The 13,337-nt window shown below is 41.0% G+C and overlaps 2 protein-coding genes and 1 pseudogene across 2 annotated transcripts; 1 reads left to right on the top strand and 2 right to left on the bottom strand.

Moving 5' to 3' along the window:
* Positions 1–745: 745 nt before the first annotated feature.
* LOC121795246 (glycerol-3-phosphate acyltransferase RAM2-like) lies at positions 746–2,397 on the bottom strand. Its single transcript, XM_042193736.1, has 2 exons — positions 1,783–2,397; positions 746–1,633 (listed from the first exon to the last, which is right to left on the bottom strand). Exons 1-2 carry the CDS (start codon positions 2,395–2,397, stop codon positions 746–748), a joined length of 1,503 nt encoding a protein of 500 aa, XP_042049670.1.
* A 3,921-nt stretch (positions 2,398–6,318) lies between these two features.
* LOC121794776 (hydroxyproline O-galactosyltransferase GALT6-like) lies at positions 6,319–10,533 on the top strand. Its single transcript, XM_042193117.1, has 7 exons — positions 6,319–7,462; positions 7,876–8,105; positions 8,188–8,478; positions 8,579–8,707; positions 8,798–8,968; positions 9,737–9,844; positions 10,051–10,533. The coding sequence occupies exons 1-7, from the start codon at positions 6,613–6,615 to the stop codon at positions 10,258–10,260; spliced, it is 1,989 nt and encodes a 662-aa protein (XP_042049051.1). The 5' UTR covers positions 6,319–6,612; the 3' UTR covers positions 10,261–10,533.
* Positions 10,534–11,332: 799 nt separating this feature from the next.
* On the bottom strand, positions 11,333–12,649 carry LOC121793784 (annotated as a pseudogene).
* Positions 12,650–13,337: the final 688 nt, after the last annotated feature.

The following is a 13,337-nucleotide window of genomic DNA, read 5'->3' on the forward strand; positions in this document are numbered from 1 at the left end:
ATACAAAAACTAACATTAAGCATGAATTGGGCATTTATAATGTGGTACATCAAACATGAAACTCCATTAAATCGCAGTACTATTTGATTTCATTATAATTTATAAACATAATATATAAATTTATGTCTCATATTCCATTAAAATAAAACACAACAATATATCACAGAGACGCAGACGAATGGAGAATTATCAGTGACAAAAATCTCGCCCAAAAACAGAAGTACCTCAACAATTGAAATTTGAAACATACCATAAATTGTCACCATAACCACAAACCACCGCCACTATCACAAAACTCAACTAAATGATTCTCCTAATTAACAATTCAAGATTAATTATATTGGCGTAATTTAACTAAACCGTCTACCACATTTATTTCAGTTTGGTTTTACTATAGTTCAGTCTTCAAAAATGTACTGTATAAATCTTTTTGATTCATCACAACGGTCATGTATATACAACCTGGAGCTTAAACATATATCTGCCCCCAAATATGAAGCTGCCAATTAAATATCAAGACAGAAATACATCTTCATTTTTTTTGCCTAAATTATATCAGCGTTTTACGAAAAATATAATTCTTCTAAATAAATATCCTTACAAATTTATTTATTGTCACACACAAATAATAAGTGAGAACCATGTAACATATAGTAATATGTTCTGTATATATAAAAGACATTAAAAAAGTTGCTTGTATTTTAGTCTATGCCTATTACTACTAATAAAAGATGTCAAAAATGACTCAGCACCCCATGACTTGTTTCGGCTTCTCCGGCACGGTGCCGTCGTTTCCGGCGAGCGCCGTGTACTTGTCCTTCCTCGTAAAAGCCGTGCACTCGTACGACAGCGTGGCCGCAATCACTCGCTGTATGTAATTGGCGACGTCGTGGCTGGACTTGCCCGCGCCGCGCGTGAGCTCGAGCGGCACCTTGTTTAGGAAAGTGACCTCGTAGGCCGGGCTCGGGTTCATGAAGAAGTAAAAAGGGTCCATCCCCTTCCACCCCCGCGCCGTGGTGCCGTGGAACATGCTCATCCGGTTCACCATCGCCACGGGCACCAGCTCGTCGGTCAGCTCCGCGAAGAGGGAGGAGAACCGGAGGAGGAATGGCTCCCGGCAGGTGGTGCCCTCGGGGCAGATGGCGAGGTCCCCCTCCTGGAGAAGCTTCCTGATCATCGCGGCGTCGGTGGCGCGGTCGCGGCTCAGGCGGACGGTTTTTATGGGTGATATCATCTCCGAGAGGCGGGACACGGAGTAGGTCACGGCCGGGATGGGCCGGCCGAGGGCGGTGGAGAGGAAGATTGGGTCGAGGAGGGTGCGGTGGGAGCAGATGAAGAGGACGCCGGATTTTCCCGAGGACTTGGTCACCGGCGGCGGTGGGGTCCCCTTGACGGTGACGCGGACGCCGAGGGCCCAGAAGGCGTAGTAGACGAGCGGCATCGGGAGGAGAGCGCCGGCTGCAATGCGGAGGCAAGCTAGGAGGAACCCTACCGGGACCCATAGTATGATGAGGAGAGCGAGGAAGGGTGTCGGCTTTTGCACGAGGCGGCCGTCGTGGAATATCACCGCTTTCGGGAGCTTATCGACGCTCACTGCCTTCACTTCGGGTTTTTTCGGCACTATGTAACTCTCCTGTATAATTCCAATCTTAAATAATTTAAATAACTCATATATAAATTATTAAAACTTCAGGAGAAAAATGTCTTTGTGAAGTAGAGTGGTTAATTTAAATTTCTATTAATTTTTCTAATTAAGAATACTAATAATAGAGATAAAAATACCTTGCATAAACTCATGAAGGGAAAATCAGTATGCCTATCGCCGAGGCCAATCTCCGGCGGTGTATCACCGAATGCTGCCCTAAGCGCGGCGGCCTTATTGTCATCGACCAAAACCCCGGGCGCCTTGACGAAGCCCGTGGCTCGCCCCTTAAACGTGGAAACCTCGGTCCCCATCACCAAATCGGCTCCCAAAAAGTCCTTGAGAAACGCCTCCACCATGATCCGGGGATTCGCCGTCAGCACGCAGCGCTTTCCGCAGGCGGAGAACACGCGCCACGACTCCGGGTGGAGGTCCCCGGAGTAGAACTTGGGCAGCACGGCCCGCGCCACCGACTCTATGTCTGAGACGCGGAGTCCGGCGAAGGCCGCGAAGATGAGCACGCGGATTCCGGCCGACTCCGATATGAAGTAGTAGAGAAATCCGGCGAGAGGAGAGAGAAGCAGCAGGAAGAGGAGGCGGAGAGCTCCACCGGCTTCGAATGCGACTAGTGCGAAGTAGGGGAAGGAGCTCCTCCCCCTCAGCAGCGTCCCGTCCATGTCCGCCACCACGGCGTCGTTTTCTCTCCCCGTCGACGCACAGTCGTGGATGCTGCGGAAACACGCCGCCGTCATCATTTGCGGAAATGTATGTTTGTGTTGTTTTTTGATGGAAAAAAAGGTATACGTATCTAGTGATGTGTATTTGTTGAATTTAGTGTGTATATATAGAGAGAGAAGAGGTTGCCATTGAAGAGAGCGGTTGACAAACGGACAAAACTAAAGGGCATGGTTTTTGTGGGAGAACGATGATTAAATTTATGCTTGCTTTCTGATTTTACTAGTGAAAAATCATCGTTTTTTAAGAACATCAACTGTGTGTTTTTTCATTGTTCATTACTTTATTTTCATGGAGTACATAATACAGCATCGACAACGCTCGAATTCTTAGTTATTGTAAAACTATGATTTTCAATTAAGCTTTCTAAGAGGCATATTCTTGTCCAACACAAGAAATCATGTTATCAACCAGATTTTTATATTTTAAATTTTCAAACAAAAGAACTTTTGTCCTTAGACATTAACCATCTGATACAGACTAAACAAGAGAACTCATCCCAAAAGACTGGCCTGTTAGGAGAGAGAGCTCATTTAGTCTATATACCCCACATCAGTTGTTCTCACAACTGATGTGAGAATTGAGTCCGTAACACCATCCTAGCAGTAGATCAATACAAGTACATTATAACAGGATTTTTGTTTCAAAAGGTTATTTCTATCTCACATTCTAATTTGATAAGATGGCTATATTTACTTAGGGGGCCTTTTTTTCTTTTTCTTTTTATTTTTCCTAACCCAGGTGCACCATAGATCAAATTTTCAAACAAATCAAGTTCATATAAGTAAGCGGTATGATTATAAAATACTTTTATGTAGGAATTCCATCTCATTTTTTATTCTTCTTCTTTTTTTTTGGGTGGGAGTTGCAAGGAGAATTTAATGGTGCAAAAGAAGTTGAAAATAGTCAAAGCACAAAGTCTTGGAAACCGTGCAGCGTTTGACTTATAGGGAGAAATGTCAAATAGTATCAGAATAGAGACAAATATAGATATAGGTTTGACTTTTGACGAGTTTAAGGTAATTAATTGCTGCATTTCGTCATATCGAATTTCACTTTTCCAGAAAATTAATTATATGCAACTCACTTGGAAGTTGGATCTCTGCTAAATTAATGTGCGGCGTTGCTTGTAAACAACATATGGTGTATAGCGTTTAAGGTAAGTCTTTTCTTTAGAAGTTATTATAGCGTTTTTCTTATTATTGTAGTATATAGTTAAAGATGAAATGTGATCGAAACATGGTGTGATGCTTGACAAGTCTATTAGGAAATCAACATTTCTCGATTAATTAAGATCACTTATATTGTGAGTTGAGATTTCACTATCCACAATCACGAATTACCCTAAATTGCAACCACCTACATACACTATGGTGGTTTTTTATTTTTATTTTTATTTTTATACTATAAATAAACAAATTAAAATGAATTTCTTAAAATTCATAATGATTAACAATCCAAGATGAATTGAATGAGTTCGGCCATTGTAAAGAAGGCCTAGTATTCTGGCCCAACCAATAAAAAATAATCAATTGAACTTTTTTTGGGCCAAGTTTGAACTCAAAATGAATTGTGGGTTTGTAATCAACTTACCCAAATCGAATATATTCATTAAATATCCTCTTCAATTAATAAAGTGCTTACTATATAAACTACCGTTACCTGTTGGAAAGTGAACTCTATGTCCAAGAAACGAATAACATTAACATTTTAATAAATTTTTATGCTTTTTTAAAAACATTGTTTCTTCTTCTTCGTTTCTTCTTCTTCTATACGAGAATTCGGAAAATTGAGCCAATTTACGAATTAAACCACATTATTAAGAGTGATTTATTGGGCAACTTATATAAGAGCATCCGCAGCGGTGCTCGCGCCCAAGAACGGCGTCCGTGCCGCTGGCGCGGCTCACCCCTGCTCGCCGTTGTGCTGTTGCCGCTGGCACGGCACTGCTCGATGCATCGAGCACCTCCGTGCCGCTGAGCAGCTGACGTGGCGGCACCTGCCGTTGGCATTTTCATTTTTTCATTTTTTTTAAAAAATCAGATTTAATTTAAAAAATTCGAATTAAATAAAAAAAATATTTTTCCACTTCCCAATAAATTATATCCGTTTTCTCCATACTTTTAATTTATTTTTCAATTTTTTTCCCCAAAATTCACATTTTCATCTATAAATACCCCAACTTCCACACAAAAAATTTCACACCACACTACACAATTCTCATCTAAATTCTCTCATTTTCTCACCCCTCCGACTCCCGCAGTTGGAACCACGAATGGTTCAGCTCACAACCATTTCCTAGTCCGGAAATGCAATTTTCGGCCCCTCCTCAAACCCAAGGTTCTCAAGTTCCGGGTGGCTACCGGCCTTACCCGGTGGACAACCAAGATGCCCCCGATGGGCGATATAGGTGGGCACCCGAACCCAGATCTAGAGAGAGCGGCGGCTCTCAAACTCCTCCTATTCCTACTCCTACTCCTTGTGGTGTCCTCACCCCGTACACTCCGGCGGAGATGGATCAATTATTCAAAGCCTATTTGATTATATCCGAAGATCCGGAGATTGGCACGAACCAAAGCGGGGATAGGTCTTGGTTGCGCGTCTCTCGCCGGTACAATGAAAATCACCCAGCTGGAACCATCGAGCGCAATGAGAGTATGGTGCGCAATGTCATATTCAGAGCCAACAAAGAAATCCAAAAGTTCCAGGGATATTACCTCTAGGAAGAGCGGTCAGCGGGGAGCGGCAGGAGCGAGCTCGACATCATCAGTGCCGCGTTGGCGACCTACCAATCCCAACATTACAAACCGTTCAAGTACCTCAACGCTTGACAGGAGGTGCGTGTGCATCCGAAGTATAGGGGAGGCATATCATCCTCCTCCAGCTCCTCTAGCAAATGGTCGAGGTCAGTATCCCTATCAGACGCCGCCAAGGATGAGGTGGCTAGCCAGCTCGCCGGAGCTAACTTGGGTAGCCCCGACGCCGGCCCGAGCAGTTCCCAACGCCGGCCGCAAGGAAGGAAGAAGACGACGGCCAACCGCCGTCGCACCGCGACTCCATCCGCCCCCGCCCCCGCCCCCGCCCCCGCTTCCGCTCCCTTTGTGCCATCTCAACCCCCTACCAACTCGTTGTGGACCCTTTTGGCCCAACTCAATTTGGCCGATAGGTCAAATATGACCCCCGAGCTACTTGATTCATATTTGACAATGATACAGGGTCTCCAAAGAACATTGGGGATAGGGCCAGAGGAATAGTCTTCCACGGGGGTATTTTTTAGCCTTTAATTATATAATTTTTAATTTGTAGGATTTTAATTATGTAATTTTTATTTTTTAGGAGTTTAATTATGTAATTTTTAATTTTTAGGATTTTAATCATGTAATTTATAATTTTTTTTGTAATTTGTAATAGTATTCCGGATATTTTTAATGCATTTTAATATTGTGGAAATATTTTTATTTAAATTGAATAATAAAAGTGGGTCCGGGTCTACATCCATGCTGTTTAGTAAGAGTACGGATGTGAATGCTCTAAGTATCACTAATTCAGTAGAAATCCATCCGAACCTAAAATTGCAAAAAAGAACTACAAAAATAGTGTAATATCTTAAAAAAGAAAACTAAGATCATTTCCCCAAGATTGAAATGTTCAATAAGCTTTTAGCTAAACACCCCTTGATAAAACATTAATTACAATCAGCGAAAGTTGAACAATCAATTTGCCTTTAAATAAAGGGGCATGATAGCAACAATATTTATAAAAGTAGATCATCAAAAATAAAGTTTGAATCCATAAGACACCTGTCTCTCCTGCCATTAATGATAAATAAGTAAGCCTACTGATTAATTAATGCTTAATCCAAACAGTGAAACAGTTTAGGTTGACAGATAAACGGCGTCGTTTGCATATTGACGACCATGACGCCGACGTGTGCCTATTTTCAAATATTTCCTCCGTAACCGCACCTGCTCTCTTGCAGTTGCAACTCAAACAAAAAAACGGCATATTTGACAACATTCTTTCAGCATTGGATTCACATCTGACCTCTTTTGGATTGTTGGATCGAATTTTTGTACTTGTTTATGGAATTAGACCAATACCATTGGGGGAAACCGTTCTTGAATAGGAAATTAATATCTTGATCTGTGGTTGGTTTCTAATTTCTATTAAGATCCAAACCCCTGAAATTTTGCTTTTTTGTCGGGTTTTGTTAGTTAGTTCGATTTTTACGCGAGATGGGTTTGAATAAGCGAGCTAAGATAGACTCGCTGATCTCACTGAGTCGACTCCGATCGATTCAAGTGTTCACAGGTTTGCTGTTTTTGTATTTGATTTTCATTAGCTTTGAGATTCCCATGGTTTTGAGAGCTGGGTTAGGGTTGGAATCCACAGAGGCAGAGTCTACTATACCTATTATTTCATATCCAATTATGAAAGCGGAAAATGATAATCAGCTATCACAATCAAAAGAGAATGAAACATTGGTTTTTCAGGCGCAGGGGCGGGAAATGGGCGAGTTTAAGAATGTTTCGGGTATGAATTTCGATGAAAATGCGTTCAATAGTGTGAGTAAAGATGAGTTTTCTGAGCTGCACAAAGTGGTTAGGGATGCATTTGCTCTAGGAAAGAAATGGATGGAGGATTTAAAGTCAGGAAAAATGCAGAGAGAGCTGCTAAATCGGACGGCTCTGAATAGAACAGAGGAGCCGTGCCCAAGTTCGGTGGTGTTGTCTGGGGACGATTTGATTGGGAGAGGGAAAATAATGGTGATACCGTGTGGTTTGTCGTTGGGTTCCCACATCACACTTGTTGGGACTCCACGGCAGGCCCACACCGATAAGAAGTCAAAAGCAGGGATTAGGAAGGATGATGGGGGAAGCAAGGTGGTTTCACAGTTCCTAATGGAGCTGCAGGGGTTGAGAGCTGTGGATGGGGAGGCGCCACCTAGGATACTGCATTTCAATCCCAGGTTAGAGGGGGATTGGAGTGGGCATCCCGTGATTGAGCTAAATACCTGTTATAGGATGCAATGGGGGACTTCTCAGCGCTGTCAAGGGTGGAGGTCGAGGGCTGATGAGGAAACTGGTGAGACAATCTTACATGGAATTTATGACACAATCTATTTGCTTGTTCGAATGTCTGGTGTTCATTTTGTATGGCTTTTAGTATTTGTTGATGACCGTTGATTATATGGATCCGTGGTTTCAATTGTTTATACATGTGTAGTTGTAGTTTTTTTTGCCTTTGAATGGTGAAGGTGAAGTAAATGAGTATAACTTTCTAGAGTTGTGTTACATGTTCAGTTAGGTAGGTCCTACCGGTTGTTGAAATGTTAAAGTTGATCAATTGCTTAAGCAAATCTCAGAAGTCAGAATAAACCTGCTCCTAAGTGTTTGTAAAAAATTATGCAATGCTTATGCTCTAAAAAGTTAAAGTATTTCCTGAATCTTCAAATTGTGATTTTGCCCTGCAAATAATGTTTTTTCAATTGAATGAAGTTGATGGACAGGTGAAATGTGAGAAATGGATCCGTGATGATAGTGGGTCTGAAGAATCAAACACCACATGGTGGTTAAAAAGGCTGATTGGGAGGACAAAGAAGGTCACTGTTGATTGGCCTTTTCCTTTTGCACAAAACAAGTTGTTTGTACTTACACTTATCACTGGTTTGGAAGGGTATCACATCAATGTAGACGGGAGACATATTTTATCCTTTCCATATCGCCCCGTGAGTACTCTTGTCTAGTAACTCTTTATGTGGAGAAATTCTGGATTATGTTGACATATCAGAGGTCGTATGATGTCAACAGGGTTTCACTCTTGAGGATGCTACTGGGCTGTTTATCAATGGGGATATCGACGTTCATTCTATCGTTGCAGCTACTCTGCCTACTTCACACCCAAGTGCTGCACCCAGGGAGCATCTGGATATGTCTGTGAAGTGGAAAGCCCCAAGCCTGCCTACTCAACCTGTAGATCTCTTTATCGGCGTCCTTTCTGCTGGCAATCATTTCGCTGAGCGGATGGCTGTGAGAAAATCTTGGATGCAATATGAATTAGTCAAATCTGCAAATGTTGTCACTTGCTTTTTTGTAGCAGTGGTAAGTCTCCATAACAGATGGAAATGTCAGTTAAAGTGTATCCTATGCGGAATCCTTTACTTTTACAGGCTTTTTGTTTCTTAAATTCACATTTTTGCAGCATGGAAGAAAGGAAGTGAATGTGGAGCTCATGAAAGAAGCAGATTATTTTGGTGATATAGTCATGGTTCCTTACATGGACAATTATGATCTCGTTGTGCTGAAGACTATTGCAATTTGTGAGTATGGGGTGAGTATGTGACTATGTACTATTCATTGTCTCAGATTCTTTATCATTATTCCATGGTCCTCCTATATTGTTCATGGTTCTGGTTGTTAGGTTCACTCAGTGGCAGCTAAGTACATTATGAAATGTGACGATGATACATTCGTAAGGGTAGATGCTGTTATGAGGGAAGTGAACAAACAAAGTGGTAGAAGTTTCTACATTGGAAATATCAACTACTACCACAACCCTCTACGGCATGGTAAATGGGCTGTCACTTATGAGGTATGGATATTTAGTGTACTTACCCCCATAACTATATAATATGGATCTTCTTTGTAGTCTTTAAGTAATTACATGGACCAACTTCACTACCTTATTTATTAGAGTATATTTTTTGTTTCTTGTTTTAGAGTAAAAAGTGCACATGCGGTTTGTTTGGTAGTAGATACTTTGGTTTAGGGCTAAATTTCGATTAATATTTTCTTCCATACGGTTAAGTACATATTTTCACTGAAAGTAATGTATGATAATCAACTGAACTTGTAGATGCATATTCTCATCTAGCAAGTGTACAGGTATCACCTATTTGCTACCCCTTCAAATATATAGTATAGGTATCTGGAATTGTGAGATGCAATTTAAAGTAAATTAAACTGGCCAAGTCTCTATGATCCACCTTCAGGACTGAAACTGCTCTTTGAACTTTTCCTTATTTTGTTGAGAAAAACACCCAAACCCTTAAACTATCTCTTCTTAGGAGCTCCTATGATAAGAACTTTCAAGGTAATATGATTGGTTTTTTATTTTGAAAACCTAGTTGTTAATTTTCACAACACTTCATAAGTTTTTGGTCCCAACTCTAAATAATCCTTGGGATTGTCAGACTAAGATATTAGTTAAATGGGCCTATTGATTCCAAAAAAGCTGTTCATTTATCTTTGTATTTTAGTTAATTATGTCATAGAAACTTCTAATTTTGAATGAACTAAGAAAAAGTTATCTTTACTTGGGTTCATTTAATCAAATTCTGTAAAAAAATATGGTTTGCAGGAATGGCCGGAAGAGGTGTATCCGCCCTATGCAAATGGCCCTGGTTATATTCTGTCATCTGACATAGCAGAGTATGTCGCATCCAAGTTTAAGGAGCATAAACTAAGGGTGAGTAAGCTTCCGACTTCCTTTAACAATCCTCTTTATGTGTGTGGGTTTTGGCCTGATTTGAATGGAAAGTAAAAGCTGTGACTGTAGATTGGAGTGTATATCCCGGACCATTTCCTGTGGTTTTAGTTATACACTTGTACTAGTTTTCTTTTGGTGGTTCTTGATGTGCTGACTAAATTGAGCTTTTCATTCATTTGACTCAGTTATTCAAGATGGAAGATGTTAGCATGGGAATGTGGGTTGAAAATTTCAACAGCTCGAGGCCGGTTGAGTATGTCCACAGCTTGAAGTTCTGTCAATTTGGATGTGTTGAGGGTTATTATACTTCACACTACCAATCTCCCAGACAGATGGCCTGCTTATGGGAAAAGTTGCAACTTCACGGGATCCCCCGATGCTGCCACATCCGATGACCCCCCCTTGTGATGATGGATGACTATGCGACATTGTGACCTGTACATAACCCAAGCCCTGAGCCTTGGGATTGTTTCTGCTAATTGTCTAGTTCATTCATTTCCTGATCCACCTTGTTTCAGGGCCCCATTTTTGTAATTGTTGTAGGACTATGCAAAACTAATATCTACTGCGGTTGTAGACTTGTAGTTGATATCAGACAATGTAACATTAACATCAGAATTCTGATGGACTTCGCCTCATTCCACTTATAGGCATGTTTTATTTTTCCATTTTCCTTAGCAAAGCTAACCAGATATGCCTAAATGGTTCCTGAGAAATCAAATGTTCAATTTCTATGTGATATTATTCTTGTTGCTGTCTATATACCTTGTTTGGATGTTCTTTGCCGGTAATTTACAGGAAAAGTTCGGAGATGGTTTAGCTAATTATGCTGCTTCTGTGTCTAAATATAATGTTGATTGTGCTTAAGAAAGCTGCTGCTTAAACTCAAAGCAGTCATTTTCTTTTAAATTTACAGCTCTAATAATTCTTGCACTTGATGGTGATGTGTTCATTTTCCTGCATATGGTTGCATCTGCGCTTAAATGGATGCATAATCTGATCAATGGGATCTTTTCTTTTTCTTTTCCGTTGAAGAACCAGGTGGAGCGAATTCTGGAGTGACCCGGGACTGATCATCTGGTGGGGATGCAAATGATGCCAGATCAAATGGTGGAGAGTGAACTTTGATGGAATTTGGGATAAAGAAAGAACATTTGAGAAGAAAGTGGTTATCCCTTTGAGTGGTGGCGCTTTAAAGAAGGAATATATTCCATAAGGTATTATTGTTGCATCTTATTTTTTTTATTGATGTTGGTTTCTTGGGGCTTGAAAATCAACTTTTTGCTAGTTGTGCTACATATTTTGCTACTGTCTTGACCCACAGTTTCGGGTGAACAAGTCGAATTCGACTGTAATGTTTCGTGCTTTGTTAACTGATCGATTGTTCAAACCTTTGTGAGGTTTTATGTGAAGATGACTGACTGCTTTTTGGGAATCAGTTTTGTTTGATTAATGGGGTTTACTGTATGAGATTATTGCTAATAGTAACTGATGACTGAATGGTACTACAATATTTGCAGCTAACAGAAATACATGGTAAAGGAATTCATCATCTTTCGTACATTAGGAACACAATTTACATCAAACTGTTAAGAGAATGACCTTTGCAGAGACGTGTCAAGTTATTCAAGACAACGGCTAGTCTAGACGAAGACCAGCATGACGAACCATGTAAAGCCGATTAGTGACAGAGCTTCTACAAGTTGAAAATATCATGTCAGTTTGCAAGGAACAAGCTAAATCTCAAGGTAAAACAAACTAGTTCTTACCAGCTTTCCAAGGAATAGATCTCGAACCATGGCTCCACGTTCCTCCATAGAAACAATCCGTCGTCCTGATCAAGCCATCGGGGCAGTTGCAAGTGAATGCCTTGTCAGGGCTGCTCTTGTATCCAAAGACTCCGCCACTCTTCTCACAGGTAGCGCACAGTGTCGGGTAATCATTGTTGTAGTTGAACTTATACTTGATCGCAATCCCATATTTCCACCCCGCGGGGTTGGATTCCTGACCATTGAATCCATACAGCGCTGAGTAAGACGTGCATTGCAGCTTCTGCAGGTCCATCTCAAAGGAAGGCCCGAGGTCCACGGGCGTGTAGACACAGCATGTTGTGATTGGTAGGCTCAGCCTGCCGATGGCCTCACAGGAGTAGAGCAGGCTGCAGACAGAGCCACCCTCAGAATCACACATCGGGAGGGTGGTAATCGGTGAGGAGGTCGTGGAGCAGCCGAGCAGCGCGAAGACTGTGCTGTCATGGAAGCTGAACGGGGCGTCCCAGTCGAGGCCGAAGCCTTTGCTGGGCTGAGTGCAGGAACAAGTTGACATGGTGGGGTCGGAAATGTACATGACTTGGTGATGGTGTAGCAACCGGTGTGAGTGGTGAACGTTAGCTGCTCGCCGCTGCATGTGACGTACGGCGTGTAGCGAGGGTTGCCACAGCCGGCGCCTGTGCCGAATGGGTACTTGATGGGGACCTGACCACAAGTGTTTTGGCAGGTTTGGGATGAGACTATGTAGGGAAGAATAGTGATCAGGATTGAAGAAAGGTGAGTGATGAATGAGTTCATGGCTTCACTGGAGAGACTGTAGAGTAAGATGGTGATGGAAAAATGAGCACAAAGACTAGGCCAATTTTTGGCTTTATAGATGTTTTACAGGCTAAAATTTATACTACGACTTCAAATTTAAATTCAAATATAATCAAATTCTAAGATATTTACTAAGTATACTTGAATCATTTCAGAACTATCTTAAACTGAGAACTATTACTCCGTACAAAATATATTACTACCATGTCCCATAAAAATATATCATTTAGGATTGACACGAGTTTTAATGCGTAATTGGTAAAGTAAGAGCGAAGAAGAAAAATAGTTGAAAATTGTACAATGGATGGTGGGGCCTATAAATGATAAAGTAAAAGTGAAGAAGAAAAAGATTGCATAAATAAATATGGATCATTTTTATGAGACGAACGAAAAAAGAAATATGACTTATTTCTATAGAACGGAGGGAGTAGTTGGTAGTACAAAACATATTAGTTGAAACAACTAATATATTTTGTGCTACCAACTGATTAGTTTATGTCACCAATTAATATATTTTGTGCTTCCAACTTCTTGAGTATGGATGCGTAAATGGTATCACACATTTTATGTATCCTATATGTTTTTGTTCAAATAACTTATGAGAAAGTATTTTAAATTTAAAGGATGTGATTGAATGGTTGGATAGGAACTTATTGATCCTTTATCAGTTTTATAATACTCCCTCCGTCTCGGACTACACGCACATTTCCTTTTCGGCACGGAGATTAAGGAATGAGTGTATAACAAAGTCAACAATTGCGGCCGTATGTGATAATTTTTACTAAAAATGGAAAGAGTGCAAATAACTTGGGACGCCCAAAAAGGAAATAAGTGCAAGTAGTCCGGGACGGAGGGAGTACGTATTTCCTATGTTCCACCGTAAG

Source organism: Salvia splendens, chromosome 3, assembly GCF_004379255.2.
Source record: "Salvia splendens isolate huo1 chromosome 3, SspV2, whole genome shotgun sequence".
Classification (NCBI taxonomy): Eukaryota; Viridiplantae; Streptophyta; class Magnoliopsida; order Lamiales; family Lamiaceae; genus Salvia; species Salvia splendens.

Coding starts and splice junctions, on each gene's coding strand:
- LOC121795246 (XM_042193736.1), bottom strand. CDS start 2,397: ATGATGACGGCGGCGTGTTTCCGCAGCATCCACGACTGTGCGTCGACG. Junction 1,634..1,782: donor CCTTCATGAGTTTATGCAAG/GTATTTTTATCT, acceptor GGAATTATACAG/GAGAGTTACATAGTGCCGAA.
- LOC121794776 (XM_042193117.1), top strand. CDS start 6,613: ATGGGTTTGAATAAGCGAGCTAAGATAGACTCGCTGATCTCACTGAGT. Junction 8,106..8,187: donor TATCCTTTCCATATCGCCCC/GTGAGTACTCTT, acceptor TGATGTCAACAG/GGTTTCACTCTTGAGGATGC. Junction 9,845..10,050: donor TTAAGGAGCATAAACTAAGG/GTGAGTAAGCTT, acceptor CATTTGACTCAG/TTATTCAAGATGGAAGATGT.